The sequence below is a fragment of the Dreissena polymorpha genome, chromosome 6 (assembly GCF_020536995.1).
Source record: "Dreissena polymorpha isolate Duluth1 chromosome 6, UMN_Dpol_1.0, whole genome shotgun sequence".
Taxonomy (NCBI): Eukaryota; Metazoa; Mollusca; class Bivalvia; order Myida; family Dreissenidae; genus Dreissena; species Dreissena polymorpha.
In genome coordinates this window covers 93,341,841-93,367,953 of record NC_068360.1, presented here as the reverse complement: position 1 = coordinate 93,367,953, position 26,113 = coordinate 93,341,841, and the positions used below count along the sequence as shown (strand labels likewise).

Genomic DNA, 26,113 nt, shown 5'->3' with positions numbered 1-26,113 from the left:
GGTAACTTACCAAGTACTAAACAGCAATGGAGAAAATTGGGGGTCAAAGGATTAGATTTTTTGTAATAGTTCAATGTCCGTACGCCCTTTCAAATTTCCAACAGAAATACTGACCGGAGCCAGCATTACACCTGTTTTCGAATTGCATTAATTCTACTTCCTGTATGCAGCTATAGTTAAAATACCAATGTTTTGGTAACTTACAAACATCCAAGAAAAATCACCACAACTCAAACCTGACATTCATTATTATTAAGACACTCAAAATGGTGCTTACTTGAGCAATGTTCTCTTTATTTAGAAATTTGACCGGGGCCAATTCGCATTGGTGGCTAAAAAGTGTGGTGTGCAGCCTATGTTCATATCCAATCAAGCATCGGCTTTTCATAACGGATTTCCTCACGTCAGAATGCGCATCGTAATCAAAGCGCCGTAGGCGCTGAAGGCCTGGGGCTAGATTTAGGGTGCTTGGTAAGAAGTGTAGTGACTAAACTGTAGTAAATGTAAACGGATCCACGCTATTTTGCTGCCAGATACAGTGTACATGTATGCTGATGTTATGAAGTTGAAGGTTTTATATGATACTTGTGCTTAATATGTTTATCTAGTTTTAAACACTTCGACCTTTAAGGTAAGGTCATTCAATGGTCAAGGTCATCATAAAATAGGTCAGTGGGAAGATCTTGTCCAAAGGGGAGTTTTGGACAAAAATAAAGTATATCCAATCATGAACCACAAAGTTAGAGCATGGTCCAGCCTTGTCAGGATGGACTAAACAGGCGAAATTGAGCAAGTATTGTAAGTTTGAAGAGGATATCTTTGATAGTCTTTGCGGAAATTGACATTTACAGACAACTAAACAAACGCGGACGCCGTCTACCTGGCTATGACAATAGCGGTGGTTTTGTTCTATAAGTCGAGCTAAAAAGGGAGATATTAATTAAGTTATGTGTGACTGGTAGACTATTGTCAGTCAATATACTGACAATCATGGCATTTTGAAATGTAAGTGCTAATGATAATGAAATGTTTGGAAATGGTTTTGAGATCAATCTGAAGGCAGGGCAAAGTTACCAATACCATCGTAATAAATGAACAAGTACTTAGTCTTAGTGCTGAGATCAATTTAATGAATACAATGTTTCAACAACCTGTTGAACATGGATGGTAATTGTTTTTAACATCAAAGCTTAATATAACTTGACATAATGAACTAACTAATAATCTAGCTCTACAAAATGATTTTAAAATGTTTGGAACAAGAATGGTATCATGCAATTTTCGTTCTTTTGTGTGAGTATTACCATATGTACTGTAAATGTACAAGGGCTAAATAACAAAGATAAATGCACTAAAAGTTTCAAATGGTTAGACAAAAAAAGGTATTATAAGTCTTTTTTATACAGGAAAGTCACCTAAAACATACCTTAGCAAAAACATTAAAAAGTGGTTGGGACGGAGATATTTATCTTAGCGGACAACATACAAATAAACAAGGCATCGCTTGTCTGAGTAAAAGTCATACAGGAATAACAGTGGATTACTTGAACGTAATAATGATTGGCAGACAAGCAAGTATAGATATAAAAATACATGAAACACAATTAACATTAATGAACGTTTACGGTCCGAACATAGATAGTCGGAGAGGATTTCAATATTGTTCTTAACCCATTATTAGAGATAAAAGAAATGGAAATCTTTAAAGTACCTTGGGCTATTTCAGGTTGTATTTCATGCAGTTAAAGTTCAACTATCGAGTGATCAGTCATAAATCCTGGTTTAATGTTGCATGTTTTGATAATGTTGCAATAGACTCGCATATTTAAAAAAATCTTATCTCCAAAATATTGCTGGTTTTGTGTTTGAGTGCCAGGTGTATTTTTTTCATTATGATTAACTGTATGCCATATGTTTATGTAATTGTAGTTTTCCATTATGTTATTCAAAATGTTCTTTTTTTTTAAAGTAAATAATAGCTTTTAAAAAGATACACAATATCAAACACAAATATAACAGGTAATAACCAATACAGTTTAAGATAACAAAGATGCAAATCCACACACCTTATGGGAAATAATTAAAGGCAAGATACTTAACACAACAATAAGATGCAAGTCATTTAAAACAAGAGGGCTGTTAGGCCCTAAGGCGCTCACCTGAGAGCAAAAGGTACTAGACTATTCTGGACAAATGAAAGCTGATTCATGAAGATTAGACCAAAAAAGTGACTTTCAACATGTTTTTTTTTATATATTTGACCTAGTGACCTAGTTTTTAAGCTCATATGACCCATTTTCAATCTTCGCTAAGATTTCATTGGGACAAAATAATGTTTTGACCAAGTTTCATGTAGATTGGGCAATAAATGAGGCTAATATAGCGTCAACAAGTTTTCAATAAAGCCATATAAGGACAACTGCCCCCCCCTTCCGGGCGGCGATATTTTTCAACGTATTTTAACCATTTTCAAACTCAGCTGAGCTATTGTTAGAATAAATGTTCTGATCAAGTTTCATGAAGATTGGATAATTATTGCGACTTCTCGTGTTAACATTACTAAATAGCCATATTAGGAAAAATGCCACGCCCCCTTGCGGCCATGTTTTAAACGGACCTAAACCATTTTCAATCTGAGCCAAGATATCATTAGTACAAATATTCTGACCAAGTTTCATAAGCATTGGACCACAAATGTGACTTTTAGCGTTATAACAAGGTTTTACTATAGCCATGTAAGGAAAACTGGCCCGCCACCTGGCAGCCATGTTTTTCAACAGACCAGAACCATTTTCAAACTCATCTGAGATATGGGTTGTAGAAATGTTCTGACTAAGTTTCATGAAGATTGGACAAAAAATGTGACTTCTAGAGTGTTAAAAAGGTTTTACTATACACTAAAGCTATATAAGGAAAACTGCCACGACCACTGGCGGTTATGTTTTTCATTCAACTGGAACCATTTTCGAACGCGTTGAAGATTTTCTTGAGAAACATGTTTTGACGGACTAAAAATGTGACTTCTAGAGTGTTAACAAGGTTTTACTGTAGCCATTAAAGGAAAAACTGGCACGCCACCTGGCAGCCATGTTTTTCAACCAATTGGAACCATAATTGATTTCGTCCAAGATATCATTAGAACAAATGTTCTGACTAAGTTTCATGAAGATTGGACCATAAATTTGACTTTTACAGTGTGAACAATTTTACTATAGCCATAATAGGAAAACTGCCCTGCTCCCTGGCGGCCATGTTTTTCTTCCAACCGGAACCATTTTTGAGCTTGTCAAAGATTTCATTGGGACACATGTTCTGACCAAGTTTCATGATGATTGGACAAAAAATGTAACTTCTAGAGTCGTAACAAGGTTTTATAATAGCCATATTAGGAAAACTGCCACGTCCCCTGGCACGCAGGTTTTTCAACGACAAGAAGCATTTTCAAACTCCTCCAAGATATTAATGGGACACATGTTTTGACCAAGTTTCATGAAGATTGGACAATAAATGTGACCTCTAAAGTGTTAACAAGGTTAATGTTGACGCTGCATGACAGACGACGCACAAAAGGCGATCACAAAAGCTCACCATGAGAAAGTTGTGCTCAGGTAAGCTAATAAAAAAAGTAACACACAAACTTGAAAATGAAGCCATAAAAGTAATCGAAGGTCTTGAACAAGAGTTCCGCGGTCGGAGATGACCGCATTGAAGCCGGATTTTTGATTTAAATGACAGGAAAGTACCTTTCGTGTTTTTGTCAATGCAATACTTAAATTACTGAAATATTGTTCAAAGGTCAAAATGAAATGTAAGTACTTTTCAAGGCATGAGCAAACCTTGTGTTATGTTTTGAATGCATGCATATACATGAACAACAATAACATTTAAGGTCACAAATATGAACTTGAATTGACAATTAGGAAAGTTTGATCTCAATTTTTTTATTAGCAAATTAGTAACATATTGTTTGAAGTTTCCATCAATTTCATTATCAAATGTAAGAAAATAAACTTAGATGAAATAATACTATTTATTGTTTTGCTTTCACATACCTACACAGAAATCCAGACAGCCTTATGATCACTCCAAAAGGTTTCTATCACACCAGTTCTAGCAGATAGATTGGACACATAACATTTTACATTCAAGGTCACGGTGACCTTGACCTTAAAATGACCAGTGGTCATCTACTAGTTCTGGCCAACCTTCATATCAAGTTTGAAGACTCTAGGTCTAAGCATACCAAAGTATTAACAACTTTAACATATTTACATCCAAGGTCACAGTGACCTCGACCTTCAAATGAATGACCTTGAAATGACCAGTGGTCATCTAAGTGTGCTTGCAAACCTTTACGTCAAGTTTGAGATTCTAGGTCCAAGCATACCAAAGTTACAACAATTTTAACATTTTAACATTTAAGTTCACAGTGACCTTGACCTTCAAATGAATGACATTGAAATGAATGACCTTGAAATGACCAGTGGTCATCTAAGTGTGCTTGTAAACCTTTACGTCAAGTTTGAGATTCTAGGTCCAAGCATACCAAAGTTATAACAATTTTAACATTTTAACATTGAAGGTCACAGTGACCTTGACCTTCAAATGAATGACATTGAAATGAGCAGTGGTGATCTTCTAGTACTGGCCAACCTTTATGTCAAGTTTGAAGACTCTAGGTACAAGCATACCAAAGTTATAACATGGAATAAGAACTTTAACATTTTTACCTACCAAAGTTATAAGAACTTTAACATTTTTACATTCAAGGTCACAGTGACCTTGACCTTAGAATGAATGACCTTGAAATGACCAGTGGTCATCTAAGTGTGCTTGCAAACCTTCATGTCAAGTTTGAAGACTCTATGTCCAAGCATACCAAAGTTATAACAATTTTAACATTTTAACATTTAAGGTCACAGTGACCTTGACCTTCAAATGAATGACATTGAAATGACCAGTGGTCATCTTCTAGTACTGGCCTATCTTTATTTCAAGTTTGAAGACTCTAGGTACAAGCATACCAAAGTTATAACATGAAATAAGAACTTTAACATTTTTACATTCAAGGTCACAGTGACCTTGACCTTCAAATGAATGACCTTGAAATGTCCAGTGGTTACTTACTAGTTTTGGCCAACCTTCATGTCAAGTTTCAAGACTCTAGGTCCAAGCATACCAAAGTTATAACAACTTTAACATTTTTACATTCAAGGTCACAGTGACCTTGACCTTCAAATGAATGACCTTGAAATGTCCAGTGGTTACTTACTAGTTCTGGCCAACCTTCATGTCAAGTTTCAAGACTCTAGGTCCAAGCATACCAAAGTTATAACAACTTTAACATTTTTATATTGAAGGTCACAGTGACCTTCACCTTCAAATGAATGACCTTGAAATGACCAGTGGTCATCTGTTAATCCTGGCCAACCTTCATGTCAAGTTTGAAGACTCTAGGTCCAAGCATACCAAAGTTATACCATGAAATAAGAACTTTAACATTTTTACATTCAAGGTCACAGTGACCTTGACCTTCAAATGAATGACCTTGAAATGACCAGTGGTTACTAACTAGTTACGGCCAACCTTCATGTCAAGTTTCAAGACTCTAGGTCCAAGCATACCAAAGTTATAACAACTTTAACATTTTTTATATTGAAGGTCACAGTGACCTTGACCTTCAAATGAATGACCTTGAAATGACCAGTGGTCATCTGTTAATCCTGGCCAACCTTCATGTCAAGTTTGAAGACTCTAGGTCCAAGCATACCAAAGTTATACCATGAAATAAGAACTTTAACATTTTCGAGCACGCCGCCACCCCGCCCGCCCGCCCGCCCGCCCCCCCGCCCGCCCGACAACATCAATCTTTAAGCCGAGATTTTTTCGAAAAAAATCCGGCTAAAAACAGTACAAACACAAATTATACCACCTCCATTGTAGAAGGAAATTCTTACAAAAATGAAATGTGCAGCTCCTTGAGATACACATGCATGCCAAATATCAAGTTGCTATCTTCAAGATTGCAAGAGTATTCATAAAATAAGCGATTGGGGCCACATATATTTGACCTCTGACCTTGAAGGATGACCTTGACCTGTCACCACTCAAAATGTGCAGCTTCATGAGGTACACATGCATGCCAAATATCAAGTTGCTATCTTTAATATTGCAAAATTATTTATAAAATAAGCGATTTGGGCCACATATATTTGACCTCTGACCTTGAAGGATGACCTTGACTGTTCACCACTCAAAATGTGCAGCTCCATGAGATACACATGCATGCCAAATATCAAGTTGCTATCTGCAATATTGCAAAAGTATTCATAAAATGAGCGATTTTGGCCACATATATTTGACCTCTGACCTTGAAGGATGACCTTGACCTTTCACCACTCAAAATGTGCAGCTTCATGAGATACACATGCATGCCAAATATGAAGTTGCTATCTTTAATATAGCAAAAGTTATTGCAAAATGTTAAAGTTCGCGTAAACAAACCAACTGACCAACAGACAGGGCAAAAACAATATGTCCCCCACTACTATAGTGGGGGACATAAAAATTATAATAGTAGGTATTTATCACACACACCTCAATGGCATAATACTTCGAGCACGGGCACAGCATGTTAAACACAATGAAAACAATACAAAATACTGTACAACATTTTAAAACGTAGAAACAAACACAAAACTATACACTGACTAGTAGTTAATGGCAAAGACATAACAAATCAAAGTCAAATAATAGAAGAAGCCTATTTTTCGAAACACTATAAACGAAAGAATGTTGAAAATTTACTTTACACTATAGCTATATAAGGAAAACTGCCACGACCACTGGCGGCCATGTTTTTCATTCAACTGGAACCATTTTCGAACTCGTTTAAGATTTTACTGGGAAACATGTTGTGAGGAACTAAAAATGTGACTTCTAGAGTGTTAACAAGGTTTTACTGTAGCCATTTAAGGAAAAACTGCCTCGCCACCTGGCAGCCATGTTTTTCAACCAATTGGAACCATATTCGAACTCGTTTAAGATATCATTAGAACAAATGTTCTGACTAAGTTTCATGAAGATTGGACAATAAATTTGACTTCTACAGTGTGAACAAGTTTTACTAGCCATAATAGGAAAACTGCCCCGCCCCCTGGCGGCCATGTTTTTCTTCCAACCGGAATCATTTTTGAACTTGTCAAAGATTTTATTGGAACACATGTTCCGACCAAGTTTCATGATGATTGGACAAAAAATATAACTTCTAGAGTCTTAAACAAGGTTTTATAATAGCCATATTAGGAAAACTGCCACGCCCCCTGGCACGCAGGTTTTTCAACGACAAGAAGCATTTTCAAACTCCTCCAAGATATTAATGGGACACATGTTCTGACCAAGTTTCATGAAGATTGGACAATAAATGTGACCTCTAAAGTGTTAACAAGGTAAATGTTGACGCTGCACGACAGACGACACACAAAAGGCGATCACAAAAGCTCACCATGAGCACGTTGTGCTCAGGTAAGCTAAAAAAAAAAGAAACACACAAACTTGAAAATGAAGCCATAAAAGTCATTGAAGCACTTGAAAAACAGATGCATAAAAGAAACACAAATTATACCACCTCCATTGAAGAAGGAAATTTTCACACACAAAAAAAATAATAGAAGGAATTTATCACACACACCTCAATGGCATATTACTTTGAGCACGGGCACAGCATGTTGAACACAATGAAAACAATACAAAATACTGTGCAAACATTTTAAAACGTAGTAGCAAACACAAAACTATACACAGACTAGTAGTTTTAATGGCAAAGACATAACAAATAAAAGTCAAATAATAGAAGAAGCCTATTTTGCGAAACACTATAAACGAAAGAATGTCGACAATAACAACCTCTTTAAAATAACACATCATGCTTTAAAGGAAGTGGAAAAACAAGTATGTGAAGGATTACAAACTGAATATGAATATTGACAAGCTCGTTAAGAAATGACAAATAACAAAAGTCCGGAATCTGATGGCATCACTATTGAGTGTTATAAAATATTTTGGAACAATATTTTAACACATTTAACATTTTCACTAAATTATTCATATAACAACGGAGGAGTAACCACTCAAAAAGCAAAGTGCTAATGATAATGAAATGTTTATAAATTGTACCGAGATCAATCTAAATGAAGGCAGGGCAGAGTTACCAACACATCGAAAACTAGGCAAAAGCGTTCTTGAGTTATCATCCGAAAATCATTTTACTATTTCGGGTCACCGTGACCTTGACCTTTGACCTAGTGACCTCAAAATCAATAGGGGTCATCTGCGAGTCATGATCAATCTACCCACGAAGTTTCATGATCCTAGGCGTATGCATTCTTGAGTTATCATCTGGAAACCATTTTACTATTTCGGGTCACCGTGACCTTGACCTTTGACCTAAAAATCAATAGGGGTCATCTGCGAGTCATGATCAATCTACCCATGAAGTTTCATGATCCTAGGCATATGCGTTCTTGAGTTATCATTCAAAAACCATTTTACTATTTCGGGTCACCGTGACCTTGACCTTTGACCTAGTGACCTCAAAATCAATAGGGGTCATCTGCGAGTCATGATCAATGTACCTATGAAGTTTCATGATCCTAGGCCCAAGCGTTCTTGAGTTATCGTCTGACAACCACCTGGTGGACGGACCGACAGACCGACATGAGTAAAGCAATATACCCCCTCTTCTTCGAAGGGGGGCATAAAAATGAACAAGTATTTAGTGCTGAGATGAATTTAATGAACACAATGCATTAACAACTTGTTGAACACGGAAGTTGATGGTTTTAAACATCAAAGCTTAATATAACTTTGCATAATGAAGTATTAACTAATAATCTAGTTCTACAAAATGATTTTTAAATGTTTGGAACAAGAATAGTATCATGTAATTCTCTGTCTTTTGAATGAGTATTAACATATGTACTGTAAATGTAAAAGGGCTAAATAACAAAGGCAAACACACCTAAATTTTCAAATGGTTAAGACGAAAAATAGTCTTTTACAGGAAAATCACCTTTACATATTAGCAGTTGAAAATAACACCCTTTTAATAAATAGACATCATGCTTTAATTGAAGGGAACACAAAATAATTTGATGTGCCTGCACTTCAAGCTTGTTAAGTGAACAATCAATCGTGTCACATGTTATCTCACATGATGACTCGAATAAACAGCCTCAGACAATGAACAGGAGCAAAATACAAGTGTACAATTTCGAGTATTGAGTCTTATTCTTTAATCAACCATAATCTAATCTAGAAGTAAAAGTGCACTTTTGCTTTTCATAGATAAACTTTCAAAAGGACTTTTCGGCACTACAACAATGGATCATGTCAATTTTCTTGCTGATCACATGAATAAACTAACCATTTATAAGAATGGACAACTGTATGTCAGGTTTTAAATATAACATGCTACCAAACAAATTTATTGACTGTGGATTGCAATCAACATCCTCAAATATGCACCAAGTCATTGATTATGTTACAAGTATTCTTATGGATCATATAAGAGAAACCAGTAGCATACATGATGAATTAGAAGAATTTAAGTTAGGAGTTCCAGATTTAATCAATGGAAAGTCGTGTACTCAATGAATGATTTTCTGTTTACAAGATCAAGCTTTTTTTTAACTTTAAAACTTCTAATTTTATAACTGAAAGATCCTTTGCATTTATACAAGGTCGAGTCTTTTCCTGTACCTATATATGCTAAATCACACGATCTGTAGATGAAACTTAAATATTAAATCTCCCTGCTTTCTTATTGATAACTAATGAGTGGCTAGACCCATTTAAACTGAATGTGTAGGGTCCAGCCTCAACTATTGTAAAAATAATTTTGCCTAATCACTTCTTCATGTTGTATATTGGCAATCTTTGCAAATGTCAAAATCAAGCAATTATATGCGTAATTTCAGGTATGTTAAATGCCATTATACCTACAGCAAACACAACTATATTTAAAACCCTATGAATACATGTATACATATCCAGGTGACATCAAATTAACAAAATCAAATTATTTTTTTGCCCATTAAAAGTTTTTAAGACTTGTTACTTGAAAAAGAACAAGTGCTGTTTATAAAAAATGCATGCCCCCCATATGGGCTGTCAGTTGTAATGGCAGCTATTGTGTGAATACGATTTTTGTCACTGAGGTGGTGGTGGAGGTGGTGATGGTTTCATGATACCAGGCGTAAGCCTTCTTGAGTTATCATCTGGAAACCATTTTCCTATTTCCAGTAAACCACTTTACTGTCTCGTTTCACTGTGACCTTTGATTTAGTGACCTGAAAATCAATAAGAGTCATCTGCCAGGTATGATCAATGCCCCTATGAAGTTTCATGATCCCAGGCGTAAGCTTTCTTGAGTTATCATTTGGAAACCATTTTGCTATTTCCATTCAACCATTTTACTGTTTCAGGTCACTGTGACCTTGACCTTTGACCTATTGACCTGAAAATCAGTTGGGGTCATCTGCTGGTCATGACCAATGTCCCTATTAAGTTTCATGATCCTAGGCGTAAGCATTCTAGAGTTATCATTTAAAAACCATTTTCCTATTTCCAGTCACTATGACCTTCACCTGTGACCATTGACCTCAAAATCAATAGTTGGTCATCTGCCAGTCATGATCAATGTACGTATGAAGTTTCATGATCCTAGGCCTAAGCCTTCTTGAGTTATCATCAGACAATCATGTGGTGGACGGACGGACAGACCAACACACTAACATGTGCAAAGCAATATCCCCCTTCTTTGAAGGGGGGCAAAACTAGGAGAAGTAGGAGCTTGTAAAAAGTATGAAAAAGTAGGAGATTTATAAAAAAACACTAGGGAAAACAAGGTAAACTAGGAATGCTGAATAATGTCATGTATATGTATAACAGTTTACTTAAGTTTCACTGAAAGTACTTCCGATCCTTTTAATTGCAGCCTTAAGTTTGTTTTTTGCTCTGCAAAGAAAGATTCTGGATCCAAGTCTTCTTCAAGTTCTTGTGGAAGGGCAGCCATTAATAATTGTGAAGGAATTGCCCTCACAGAGTCATCACTGAGGAGAAGTTCTGTAACGTCATCTTGTACACGGGCACCAATTACTGTAAATGTCACATGTACAGTTTGTTGTTCGACTTTCTGGAAAAATAAGGAAATACTTCATATGGCAATACAAACATTACCTTTCAAGGATAAGGCAGCATCAGACATTAACAAAACAATAGAAGTTGTTTGTTTGTTTTAACGTCGCATTGACACGTTTAATGGCTATATGGCGCCTTTTCCCGCTTGTCATGGTGGAGAAAGACCCAAGGTCCCCTTGAGCATTTCATGAGCGGGCACTTGGGTGGAAGTTTTTTGTCACTGTGACCTTGACCTTTGACCTAGTGACCTGAAAATCAATAGGGGTCATCTGCCAGTCATGATCAATGTACCTATGAAGTTTCATGATCCTAGCCATAAGCGTTCTTGAGTTGTCATCCAGAATCAATAGGGGTCATCTGTAAGTCATGATCTATCTACCTATCAAGTTTCATGATCCTAGGAATAAGCGTTCTTCAGTTATCAACCGGAAACCATTTTACTATTGGGGTCACCGTGACCTTGACCTTTGACCTAGTGACCTGAAAATCAATAAGGGTCATCTGCGAGTCATGATCAATGTACCTATGAAGTTTCATGATCCTAGGCATAAGCGTTCTTGAGTTATCATTCGAAAACCATTTCACTATTTTGGGTCACCGTGACCGTGACCTTTGACCTAGTGACCTGAAAATCAATAGGGGTCATCGGCCAGCCATTATCAATCTACCTACGAAGTTTCATGATTCTAGGCATAAGCGTTCTTGAGTTATCATCTGAAAACCATTTTACCATTTCGGGTCACTGTGACCTTGACCTTTGACCTAGTGACCTGAAAGTCAATAGAGGATATCTGCAAGTTATGATCAATCTACCTATTAAGTTTCATGATCCTAGGCCATAGTGTTCTTGAGTTATCATCCGGAAACCATTTTACTATTTCGGGTCACTGTGACCTTGACCTTTGACCTGAATATCAATAGGGGTCATTTGCGAGTCATGATCAATCTACCTATCACGTTTCATGATCCTAGGCCTAAGCGTTCTTGAGTTATCATGTGGAAACCATTTTACTATTTCGGGTCACTGTGACCTTGACCTTTGACCTAGAGACCTCAAAATCAATAGGGGTCATCTGCGAGTCAAGATCAATGTACCTATGAAGTTTCATGATCCTAGATTCAAGTGTTCTTGAGTTATCATTCGGAAACCACCTGGTGGACGGACCGACCGACCGACAGACATGTGCAAAGCAATATACAATGTACCCCCTCTTCTTAGAAGGGGGGCATAAAAATTCAACTCCCAGAGCGAGGATGGAACCTACATCTGTGAGAGGCAAGTGATCTAAAGTCAGCCACACAATGTCGAACGCTTCTTAAATTGAATTAAATCGTGATAATCTTGTGTAGAATCAGATTGATTTTTTATAAGAATACTAATTAATTTTTATGTCTAGACAGAGCAACTCGGGGATTTCAAAAAATTTTGGGGAAGGTACTGGATGAATTCTTTCAAATGGGAAGGAATGTGTTGTGAAATCTAGAATTTGGGAAAAACCTAAGGCCACGACTTTTATATTTCTTGGTTTACAAAACCGCCGACCCTAATTTTTGGAAAATGGGAAAAAAAATAAAATCGGAAAATCGTCTTTTTTTTAAATATTTTATTCCCGACCGCACTGCAAAACGAGCGAAACGAGAAAAAAATCGATCTGGTTTGAGTACGGTTGCGAATAAAATCAAGTACGTACAATCACCGATTGGTTCACATATATTGCAGAGATCGGGATATTTTTCAATGTGACACATTATGTACCAGTCCTTTTATGGGCACTTCTCAAAGTTTATTTCGGGTAAAAATTACAGACAATAAGAAAATCAGCGTCAGTAAAATGTCGACCCCATCAAAATTTATTTCCGAGTCTGTGACGCAACTATATTGTTTAACATGTTAATTATATTAAACAAACCCGATATTATAGTAGATAAAAAAGTATTTGATAATTAACTATATAAATAATCCAATAAAACACTGCCATTATTTACGATATATGTGTTTAGGAATTTTGTAAACACGTCCGCCATAGTTTATAGGAACTGTACACAAAGTTTGGAAATCGGAACAAATCGGTATATCTCGGAAAATCATTGATAAATGTATTTGTCGTTTCAATGCTTAGGGCCGAGTAATTTCGGCAAATCGGAACTCAACTTGCGTAAAACACTTGCTCAATTAACAGTTAAACTCCGCCTCCGTTCTCTGCAAAAGATTCGAAGGCGGAGCTATGCACGTGCTTTTATTAAATTGGAGGATTGCAATTAAGAAACAAACACACGATTGGTTCGGCATGTTGATTGCTAGACAAAGGAAGCCAATTTTTTCGGCGCGAAATTTGTCGCTTTATTGCTTCCGACAGAAAGCGGCTTTCCTTTGATGACGTCAAACTGTCAATTCACACAGGCTGCACATTTTCGGAAGACTTTAACTGACTCATTGTTTACAATTCCAGTAAAAAAAAACACTTGCTAACATTAAACTTTGGATTAAATTATCAAAATAAAGCAAAAGCGAAGTTGACAAATATGATTAAATTAATTCGCGTCAGTTCAAATAAGACGTTTTGCTTTGTAAATCAACGAGTTTTCATGACAACAACAACTTTGACAAACATTACCGCGACGACGCATGGATCGATCTACCTCGATTTTTTTTATGCACGATCTCATAAGTCGAGTAAGAGCAAACACATACCAGGTAATTTGTGTATGAGTAGTTTATCTTATATAAGATTTATGCAACGGGCATCGCATTGCGTAATGGTGCGCATCGAATTATGGAAATGAAGCGCAGTTTTTCGTTTTAATGGGAGAAGAACGCATGTCATGTAATGGGAGTGTTTAAAATTGCCTGATGTTACAAAAGGTGCTTTTAGGACTCATTTCATTTGAAGATATAGATGTGTTTTATTGCATAATTTGATTTTTTGTCTCTGTGTTAAGGTTATAAAAGATATGTTGTCTATGTTCTGATGTTATTAGTATTAACTTTTTTTTCCAATGATGTTTTTTTTTTTTTTTTTCGACCGCCCGATGGACCATTTTCAAAATAATTTTTGTAAACCAATAAAAAAAAAAGTCGTGGCCTAAATAGAACATACTTTTACTCAGGAACAAGATACCTTTAGTAGGCCTTTTACATTGGCTTTTAAAGTTTTATACAATAACAACAGGTGACATTTAGCATTGACTTGACAAAGACTAGAAAAGTGTCCATAGGACACGGGTGCCTCCCTTCACAGCTTATTATTTACATGATTAGCAAAAATCGTACAAGTCTTAAGTCTCTCATATTAAAAGCAACATAAATTAACCAAGGGCCATAAATGTTACATGGCGCGAATCTTCACATGATGAGAAACAAGCCTATTAAGTTTCGGGACTGTAGGAATAAACTCTTTTAAGTATAATTCTACTAAGTCAGGGGTTACAACTCTGCTTTACCAATTGAAACAAAACTAAATAAAACTCAGATGCACAACTTCACATAGTGAGCAATAATGCTAAAAAGTTTCAAGACAGTGACTGTAGGTCTTTTCTTTCTTAAGTGTCAAGACTGTACGCCTTATACTTTAATAGATATGCGCAAACTTTATTAAGTATAATTTTACTAAGTCGAGAGCCATTACTCTGCTTTCAGATATTGAAATCAAATGAAAACCACAGGTGCACAAATTTACATGTTAAGCAATAAGTGTAGATATGCATATCACAAACTTTTTTCAGACGCACGGAAGAACAGCAAACAGACGGACATGGTTTTTTTTTGGGGGGGGGGCACAAAAATAGGCAACTTGTCATGGTGTTCTGCCCACCATTAGTGCATCTTAGCTAAATTATTTGAAAAATCCTTAAAGTATGCAGTCAAAATGTTTACTTACAGTAACTGAAGTTGTGTAGGTAGAATTGAAGCTGGTTTCAGTTGTGTACTTTGTTTGGTAAGTGTGTATTGTCAAATAAGTGATTTTGACGAAATCCCCAGTTCTGACGTTTTTGTTAGTGTTTCTCCACAAAGCCACTTTTACTCTGTCCACCGTTTCATCCTGTATGTAAATTGTTCTCATCTTTGTCGGACTTTTCGACTTTCCTACCAGGATGTCGCGCTCTTCTTCATCCTGTATAACATGATTACATACATATTGAGTTATTAGCAAAATGACAACAGCTGACAGTAATGGTGTGCATGACTTGAAGGATATACAACATGCTGACCAATATTCCTGTTAAGTTGCATGTCTTTAGCTCAAGCAATTTCGAGGTTCACGCGACGCAGCATTTTTGGACAGACACACCCACAGACAAGTTTCATTAAGAATGGACAATAAATGTAGCCTCTAGAGTGTAAACAAGGTTAATGTTGACGCTGCATGATGCATGACAGACAAATGGCGATCACAATAGCTCACCATGAGTATGTTGTGCTCAGATGAGCTAAAAATGGAGTGTAAAAGGGTTAAGATTAGTAATTACGAGCTGTTTTTATGGAGCGTTAATTGTATAAGGCCTAACGAAAAATTATGTTTATTTCCGGTTACCCGATCGACCGTCAAGAGTTTACCCGTGACTGCAATTCTTTTATAAAAAAATCGCGAGTGGACAACAACGATATTGTTTGACACTATTTGGTCCCTATGTAGATCTTTAAAGGCCTGAACTTTAAACCACGCCGCTATCTTTGAAAATGGCCGACTGCTCAAGCGTAGTGGCTTGACAAGAAGGCAGAGCTGCCATTATCTTCCACCATTTTGGAATTCAGGGTAGGGGAAAAAAATCCAATGACAAGGCACAGTCATGTTTATATCTAATACAACCTGACTTGTTTTAAAATGTTAATACACCAGTGTGAAACAGAACTTGATTATCACAAGAAGGTCAGTATCGGTAATATCTTGATTTGTTTTGTGCGGTAACCTCCAGTGTGAAACAGTACTTGATTATCACAAGATGGTCAGCATCTGTAATACCTTAATTTGTTTTGTTCGTAACTTTGATTTATATTATTTGAATCATGTTGGTACAATATGAGTACGAACATCTAATAATTCCGAACATTTTCGAACCAAATATAAAAAAATATCCGAACCTACTGACCCTCATTGTTTTGAGTGTGTAACCGGAAACATACATGTTTTTGTGTTCGGTGTAAGGTAAATGTGCTAGTTACAAATGCATAAAATCACCATCCAAAATATGGCAGATGACTATTTTGTAACCATGTTTGAACAGGTTTAACATGTTGGTGCATATTTATACAGTAATCTACTATGTAATTTTGTATGGAACACATTAGGGGACTTAAATGAAATGAGCGCCATCGCAATAATTAGACATGTTTTGCAACCAATTCCAAAGGTATTATAAGTACACTGTATTATGTGAATTTGGAATTAGACATCAAACTGGGAATGGACATTGTGTTGTTGATATTCTAAAACAAAACTGTTCCTTTCATGTATTGAATTTATGTTTGTAGTGATTTATTTAAACTTCAAGCTTGATAAGTAATAGGATATTGCTTATTAAGCTTTAAGTTCATTTTAATTGTAGTTTTCAACTGTGTGTGGCATGGACAGTTTCATTTTATGAAAATTATAAAAAAAACAAGATGCGTTTGTGAAACACAATGTCCCCCTATATGACGTTTGACTTTGTAGGATGACCTTGACCTTATGAAGGATGACCTTGACCTTTCACCACTCAAAATATGCAGCTCCATGAGATACACATGCATGCCAAATATCAAGTTGCTATATTCAATATTGCAAAAGTATTCATAAAATAAGCGATTTGGGCCACATATATTTGACCTCTGACCTTGAAGGATGGCCTTGACCTTGACCTTTCACCACTCAAAATGTGCAGCTCCATGAGATGCACATGCATGCCAAATATCAAGTTGCTATCTTCAATATTGCAAAAGTATTTATAAAATAAGCGATTTGGGCCACATATATTTGACCTCTGACCTTGAAGGATGACCTTGACCTTTCACCACTCAAAATGTGCAGCTCCATGAGATACACATGCATGCCAAATATCAAGTTGCTATCTTCAATATTGCAAAAGTATTCATAAAATGAGCAATTTTGGCCATATATATTTGACCTTTGACCTTGAAGGATGACCTTGACCTTTCACCACTCAAATGTGCAGCTTCATGAGATACACATGAATGCCAAATATGAAGTTGCTATCTTCAATATAGCAAAAGTAAATATTGCAAAATGTTTAAGTTGGCGCAGACAGACCAACAGACAGACCAACAGACAGGGCAAAAACAATATGTCCCCCACTACTTAAGTGGGAGACATAACAAACAGTTTTGTAAAAAAAAACATTTTAAATGATGCTATTATATATGAAAGTATCTATTTTAATTATTATTTGTTAAACTAAATCAATACAACATGTAAAACTGCATATTATGCACTGTTAGAAAAACAATATAGTCCCATATTGATGTCCTATTCCAACTCCACACTAGAAATGGCGCGGCAGAGGCCGACGCGTATCCCCACGCCGAATGTTTGACCTAGGTGTGCCCCAGGGTTGGTAATGGGGCCATGCATAGCTGAGATTGACCGTATTGTCATAAGAGAAGTTCATCATCAATTAGAAGTGAATTGGTGTAGAAATGAAGAAGTTATAGTAAAAGGCAATTTTGGGTGGGTGTGACATATGTGGGCAGGGCGCCCCAGGGTTGGTAATTGTGCCATGCATAGTTGAGATTGACCGTATTGTCATAAGAGAGGTTCAGTATCAATTTGAAGTGAATCGGTGTAGAAATGAAGAAATTATAGTAAAAGGCAATTTTGGGTGGGTGTGGTCTATGTGGGCGGGGCGCCCCAGGGTTGGTAATGGGGCCATGCATAGTTGAGATTGACTGTATTGTCATAAGAGAAGTTCAATATCAATTTGAAGTGAATCGGTGTAGAAATGAAGAAATTATAGTAAAGGCAATTTTGGGTGGGTGTGGTCTATGTGGGCGGGGCCCCAGGGTTGGTTATGGGGCCATGCATAGTTGAGATTGACCCTAATGTCATAAGGGAAGTTCAGTATCAATTTGAAGTGAATCCGTGTAGAAATAAAAAAGTTAAAGTAAATGGAATTTTTTGGTGGGTGTGGCCTATGTGGGCGGGCGCCCCAGGGTTGGGATTGGGGCCATGCATAGTTGAGATTGACCCTAATGTCATAACATAAGTTCAGTATCAATTTGAAGTGAATCCGTGTAGAAATGAAAAAATTATAGTAAATGGAAATTTTTGGTGGGTGTGGCCTATGTGGGCGGGGCGCCCCAGGGTTGGGAATGGGGCCATGCATGGTTGAGATTGAACGTATTGTCATAAGAGAGGTCCAGTATCAATTTGAAGTGAATCGGTGTAGAAATAAAGAAGTAAATGTAAAATAACCTAAAAAAATGAGTGATAATTTCTGACGCGGCCCCACCCCAACCGCTATAACTTTTGACCCAGGTGTCAGATCAAAATTCCAAATAGTGCAGGGTCGCACATATGCTCATAGCTACCATGTGTGTAAGTTTCAAGGTTCTAGTGCTTTTAGTGTAGGAGGAGATAGTGGCCAGGACGGACGGATGGACAGACGGACGGACGGCGGAGATAACCACAATATCCCCACCTTTTTTTCAAAAAGCGTGGGGATAAAAATACTGTGTTATTAGGAAGTATAATTAAATTAGGTTTACAACTGAGAAAACTAGAGCTTTGTCACAGACGTGATAAAAACCCCCACATGCTGTATGGACACAGAATGTTTTGCATGTTGCCTTCACAAAAGCACCTTGATGAATGTTGAAAAACGCACTAAGTGACCCTGTGACCTAGTTTTTGACCTGGCATGACCCACATTCGAACTTCAGTCTTGGATTACACTCGACTGATGATCGAGTTATGATTTTTGCGTCTGTCGAGTTAAAATTCCAAGCCAGTAGCCCGATTGTATAAGTGCTTTTTTTGTGTTTGAACTTAGTTACATGGCCGAAATAGCTTCCTATTGTTATAGCTTCCTCGGCATTCCAGAAATTGTTTGTTCGGTACCGATTGTGCCCAGGTTTTTATTTATTGATTTTTGATTGGCTGGTGATGGCCATACATGAATGATAACTGACGAAAAGTCCTTGCTACTTTCCTAAAATCTTACAATGTCCACCATCTTAAAATATTTTAAGTGATCGATTTGCAAAGTAAAGCACTGCACTATCAGCTTAACATATTGAAAAGCAAATGCTAACAATATTATCTATTTATTACGGATTTTCTAAGAAATTTGTTTTCATTGTCTGAAATTAAACGATATGCACATTTACTTCATGTGCAAAACACATACATCTTTCGGGCATTCTTTTTTTGGATACAGTGTTTTTCGTCGATGTTAATTATTTTATTTTTTATTTTCGACTTTCTTTATAACATTTTCTATACAATGACGAATACAGATGCGGTGATACGAATGGTCTGGTTTATACTATTTTGCATTGTATCCTTGAGTTACCAGTTTCAGTTGATGTGTAACAAATAGTTGACAATATCAGATTCAAAAATACATTTTAACCCTTTGCATGATGGGAAATTTGTCGTCTGCTAAAATGTTGTCTGCTGAATTTCTAAAATTAGCATTTCTTTGATTTTTTTCAAAGAATATTATCAGAATAGCAAATAGTTTGGATCCTGATGGACGTTCTGTGGCGTCTCATCTGGATCCAAACTGTTTGCAAAGGCCTTCAAAATTCGGTTCCCGCACTGAAAGGGTTAACCAGTAATTGCAACTAGAAAGATAAAGGGCTCTGCCCTTTATTGTGGTTGGGGACGTGCAACACTTGACCCTCAGTCTTATTTTCCAGATTTCACATTTGGGACAATTGACACCCCTGCTATAGAAGCCTATTCAGAAGTAAATCGGTAATCTCCATTGGGCACTCATTGAGTAGATGCTTATTGAACAGTGTAGTAAGTTGATCTCTCTAGACACTTTAACTAGTATTATTACCGGATGGATTGGATTAGGTCCAAGACTAACATATTTACAAATGTTACAGAATTATAACTCTAATTCGGGCTAGTAAGAATTATTGATTCGGGCTATTGAAATTTCCAAGCTGGTAGTCTGATCAAGCTAGTGCCTCAAAAAAATAATGCCAAGACTGGAACTTGGCCTAGACATCATATAGATACAACTTATGATTAAGTTTGGTGAAGATTGGATGAAAACTACTTGAATTTGAGAGCATACAACATGCTGTATGTGACCCCGTGAACTAGTTTTTTGACCCGGCATGACCCATATTCGAACTTGACCTAGACATCTAGATAAAATTTCTGACCAAGTTTGTTGAAGATCGGATGAAAACAATTCGAGTCAGAGAGCGGACAACCAATACAGATCAGATGGACAGACAGACAAGACTCCTATATACCCCCTTTAAGTTCGTTTGTGAGGGTATAATGAAATTATAAGCCAATTAAAAGAAGTAATATAAATACCTGAATGACTTTCCCGCAAACAGTTGTTTTGGTTTTTGGAGGTGACCTTAGTGCTTCTCTCAATGAAACCATAGGAGCCGCTGGCGGATTGACAAGAGCCTTACCCTCTTGTACTCTGCTGTCAGGGACTTCAATTTCTTGTGTTGGGTACAGTCTAGATGTTCGGGTTAGAATGATATACCCATCCCTTCGGATGAAATTTCTCAACATTATTGTTTTACCTTCAATAAGTTTGTTGAATTGGGTTGGGTCATACGACACAACTTTCACAGCTTTTTTGTCATCTGCTATAGCAACAGACTTTGACTGCTTTGTCTCACCATTGGCATTAGTATATGTCTCTGGACTGCTTGCAAACACAACTCTGCCCCTTGCAGACTTGTCATAGGGCATGCTTTGGTCCATGTTCATGATTTCTTCTAAGGTTGACATCTGCAAAGATATAAGTAGAACAAATGTAATTTATCAAACAAGAGTACTGCTTGTGGGTGCCAACGCTTAACTGCAGTTGTTTGTTGCCCTAGCATAACTCGATAACTGAAAAATATTTCCCAAATATTTATGTAACTTTTCATACAAATATGCCTCGTCTGTATAAAGACCTATTGCAAGATTGAAGAAAATGTCCTTATATTGAAGGAGATAGCTGCATTTTTAAAGAAATTTGCTGAGTTGAAAAGGGGCATAACTGTGAAAATACTGCCCACTATTTTGTGTAACATGTTTAACAAATATGTGTTGTCAGTATAAACAACGAGTACAAGTTTGAAGAAAATATGTTTAGTGATTGTTCTTACTTCTCACCAAAATGATCAAGATACAAGAGATTTTACACCTTTGTACAGCTGATCAACCGTGCCTTTGATTGTCGCAGTCGGCAGTCCATCGAGCCAGTGTCAACTTCTTCGAGAAGTGGACACTAGTCACACTCTTTTTACACATTTCGCCGCAATCCAATACATTCAAATTACACAACCAAAAAACCCCAACCGTCGTCACTTGTGCAGACATTTCTTAAATCATCGTAAAAGAAAAAGAAAGATACAATAATTGCTAACAGTTGTACGGTTGTTTTGCGTTTCATTAAAAGTAAACCAATCAAATGCCACTAATTGGTCACGTGATTTGAAACGTAGCACATCGTCATCAAAATGGAATTTCATTGATAAAACGGAAGTGAGATTCTCGCATGGATATGCAAACAATATAAAACCTATGCCGTATCCAATGCTTAGGAATTTTGCTTCAATAATATTTTATTACACGTTCTATGACACTTTCATGTTATATAGTTATGTTCTGTATTCACAATGCGGGTTATTGAGAACTTCTTTGCAGGGACCTATTTGTTTGTATAGGTCCCTCTTCTTTGATTGCGCATGAATGACCGCCAAGTGGTAAATCGGACTTTTCCAAATTCATTCATTCGCGGTTGTTTTGGCAGCCAGCCAAGTCAGCTTATTCCAAAAAACGGTTTAAGTACTTTGGCCTAGGGGCTTCGCCCCAGGCCAAAAATCGTATGTACTCGCTTTAAACAACAGCTCTGGAGATCCTTAAACTAAGTGCCCTGTTCACATGGAGACGTGCCGTTAAAAGCACGATTGAAATATTCATTTTGAAGGGACCTTTCCACGTTTTGATAAAATTACGCAATTTAAAAAAATTGTTTCACATTCGCCAATTCTCGTTGCAGTTATGACATTTGTGGAGAAACAGTAATACTGTACATTTACCCTGCTCTAAAATATCCATTATATGCATCTTTTGACGTTTTAAAAACCTGAAAATTATAAAACGTTTGAACGTTTAAGCGTTATATTTTGGGACACTATGAGGGTCGAATACAGAACGTATAAAAACAAAAATCATACTATGATCTCGGAAGGCCGAGTGGCCTAAGACACATATTTTTACTCCATGGGATAGTGTTTCGAGCCCACTTGAGAGTTACTTTTTTTCTTTTTTCTTTTAGTTTTTTTACATGAGCTTTTAAGTTCAAATATTTACATTTATTAATATAAAGTGTTAATGACAAACTCCAATACATGCCAAAATCCGCGGAAATGTCCCTTTCAAAATGATTTAAAATATAAAACAATACAGCTTTTAATCCATGCATAAAAATGTTATGATGATGTCGACAATCAGAAAGTGTTCTCAGTATCATCTGTTACCATGAAGATTACCACTGCAACGGATGAGTAAGTGCCACTTTTAACGTAAAACTTCGATTCAATTAGCTCACCATCATAAATAAAGACGACTTAAAGACAATAGAGCTTTATTAGCTATTTGGCCAAAGAATGAAGGGTAACGCATTTATACAACACCACACAAAACAAAATGTTACACAATGGTTATATTGGGGTCAATATTTTTATGCTAAAAACTAAAACTGAAAACAAGAATTGAATTGAAAACCGCATAAAGAGTAACGCAAATAAGTTCAATTTAAGACTTACACAAGCGTAGCATATGTCGTGTTTGTTACAGTCATCTGTGAACTTAAAGTCGGCGACACCGCTACATCCATCAGCCCAAGAGTTTGGCTGACAGGCATCAGCGAAGATGTTGAGGTCCATCAGCATGACAGCCGTGGTCAGAGCAATAACGATGCTGATTTTCATTGTTTCTAAAAATACAACAATTTAACGTGTCATTAAAAGCTTCGCTGATGTGATGTTATGTCAGCATGACCACTAACAAACCTGAGTGTCATATTTCCAAAGATTTACTCTCTTCAAACAATCTCGTTGCACAATTATGCAATACTATTGTTAAGAGATTTTTCAAGTTTCTAAAACTGGGATAGTGCAATCATTGTCGGCCTAAAATAATCAAAACTGATATCAACGATATTGTATTATCAAAAATACTAATATTTCCAACACAACAGACAATCGACGACTAAATACTGACAAAACGAACGTTTGCAAATATAAACTCGTGTATAATATATAATATGTAATAACATACACGGACATTGATGTTCACAGAAAGCAATAGTCCACACATATTCATTCAGGTTCGAAATGGACTACTAAGCCGTTGTGCCCTGGATAAACAGTCATTACACTTGTTACCTTTTGCATTCTATTCTAAAAGCAGACTCATGTTATAAAAAATTAAAATTCAATAATAAAACCTTATTTAAAATTACATGATACATAATTGATAAAAATAATAATACCAACCATGTAACCACATGGAAATAAACGATAACACAAAATGCTTAAAATACTACTACTACTTTAACATCAAATACTACTATTACCATTACTGCTAATATTTATTATTACAATATAAATAAAATCGTAACATAATTAAATACCTGCAAATATAATTATCAAGAACAGAAAATCCGCGTCTAGCTATGCTGTCAGTGACTTAACGCTGTCGTTTGACATATGACGGAAAGCATAGGCTAACCAGTTGTTTTATAGCCGATCGCTACACCCGACACTCGTCATAAATATTTTAAATCACAAACAGACGATTGAGGACGACGAGCCCTTTACAGATATATCCGGAAGATTTCGGATAAAATGTTCTTCCAGCTAAAACTAAACAAGTAGGCGTATGAAAGTGTATTAATCATCATAAACAACTTGTTATATTAATTAAATAGATTACAAAAACAACATGCATTCCGAGTATAGCTCTATTTGCGTAATGTTGTTTTAATCAATGCTTCACGGAAGGTGTGTGACTTTTTTTTTCAAATCGTCAATCTGATGAGAAGTTCTGTTTAAAGGGGCCTTTTCACGTTTTGGTAAATTAACAAAATTAAAAAAAACATGTTTCAGATTTGCAAATTGTCGTTGTAGTTATGACATTTGTGAGGAAACAGTAATACTGAACATTTACCATGCTCTAAAATATCCATTATATGCATATTTTGACGATATAAAAACATGAAAATTATAAAGCGTTGCAACGCGAAACGATTTAATAGTTTGGAGAGTTCTGTTGTTGTCCTACTACGAGGAATGCTTCTATAAAGTATTTAATGCATCACTCATTGTATGAGTAGGGATGGCTGAGTGGTCTAAGCGATGCACTTTTACTCCAGGGTCAGTGGTTCGAGTCCAGTTGATGGTATCTTTTTTTTCTTTTTTTAATTTGATTCTTGTTTTCTTTTACTGGAGCTTTTAAGATCAAATGTTGGCATTTATCAATATAAAGCATTTAATGATAAACTTAAGTAAATGACAAAATCTGTGAAAAGGCCCCTTTTAAATAAAAGCCATCTCACATGGTCAGTTCCAATTAACCGAAATGATGGGACGGTCGGTATCTGTGGTGTCAAGTTTATGAGATGAATATCAAGGAATGGTATGTCAAGAAGGCGATATGCCAGCCTATCCCAAACATAACATATGAGATTAAGGCGAATATGCATTTTAACACTTGACTGTTAAACACTATTTATTATGCAGGTATATAAAAGCGTATTTAAAACTGTTAAGAAGTAAGGCATCATTCAAATTTAAAGTCTGCGTTTGTCATGGTAACATTATAATTTTGTTTTTTTGCAGAAATTTTACGATTTGTTGAACAAAGTCAAATTGCACGTACTTAAATAATTAAAAGAAAACGTTCATAGAGATACAACGGCATTGTTTATTTGTAAATTGGATATTATCTCAAACATAACAAGTGATAACTTCTGTGTAATATAACATGAATATTGTTTATTCAAAAATGTCTGATCAAGGTCACAACATTTTTCAGTTTTAAGGAATTTAATATCGTACATTTTCGATTGCATTTGACTAAAAACATCAAAAATCAAACTTAAGTAATCGGTAAATACTATGTACACAACCACCCATGCATTGTTTATATATAAGCCGCGTTCTGTGAAAACCGTGATTAACGCATGTGCGTAACGTTTTTTCCCAGAATAATCTTTGCAGTACGCATACACCAATCAGGGAAAATTAACGATAATTTGTATCGTTTTACCGGAACTATTTTCATTTGTTAGCATCAAAATAAAATTTCTTGGATTCGGTGAAATATCGATTTTAATTAATGTGTCATCATAGCAAAATATATTTTCTATGATCGATCGAGAAATAAAATCGAGTTTCCACCAAATCCAACAAATATCCTCTATTTAACAATATTTAGATTAATAAATGCTTTAAATTCATTATTAAACATAATATATGCAATATCATTAAATATTAAGCGGTTGAACCATTATATACAAAATATTCACGGCAATGTATATATACATTATATCTTGGGACACATGGTATTATGATTTTCGAATAAACTTAAATTTATGTATAACATACTGATGTGATACCAAGAAGAGAATTTCTGCGTCATAACAGGTTTCACATGAATTATTATAAAAAAAGCAAACATGATTATAACTAAATTGGTTTCACTATAATTGGCCAAATAAA

General features: G+C 36.0%; 1 protein-coding gene and 1 long non-coding RNA gene across 2 annotated transcripts; both read right to left on the bottom strand.

Moving 5' to 3' along the window:
- Window positions 1-1,113: 1,113 nt before the first annotated feature.
- LOC127836224 (uncharacterized) lies at window positions 1,114-5,811 on the bottom strand. Its single transcript, XR_008028669.1, has 2 exons — window positions 5,248-5,811; window positions 1,114-5,102 (listed from the first exon to the last, which is right to left on the bottom strand). It is a non-coding gene; the product is annotated as an uncharacterized LOC127836224 (long non-coding RNA).
- A 1,942-nt stretch (window positions 5,812-7,753) lies between these two features.
- Window positions 7,754-21,121, bottom strand: LOC127835397 (uncharacterized). The gene is made up of 3 exons (XM_052361809.1): window positions 20,694-21,121; window positions 15,078-15,311; window positions 7,754-11,194 (listed from the first exon to the last, which is right to left on the bottom strand). Exons 1-3 carry the CDS (start codon window positions 21,102-21,104, stop codon window positions 10,952-10,954), a joined length of 888 nt encoding a protein of 295 aa, XP_052217769.1. The 5' UTR covers window positions 21,105-21,121; the 3' UTR covers window positions 7,754-10,951.
- Between the last annotated feature and the right edge of the window lie 4,992 nt (window positions 21,122-26,113).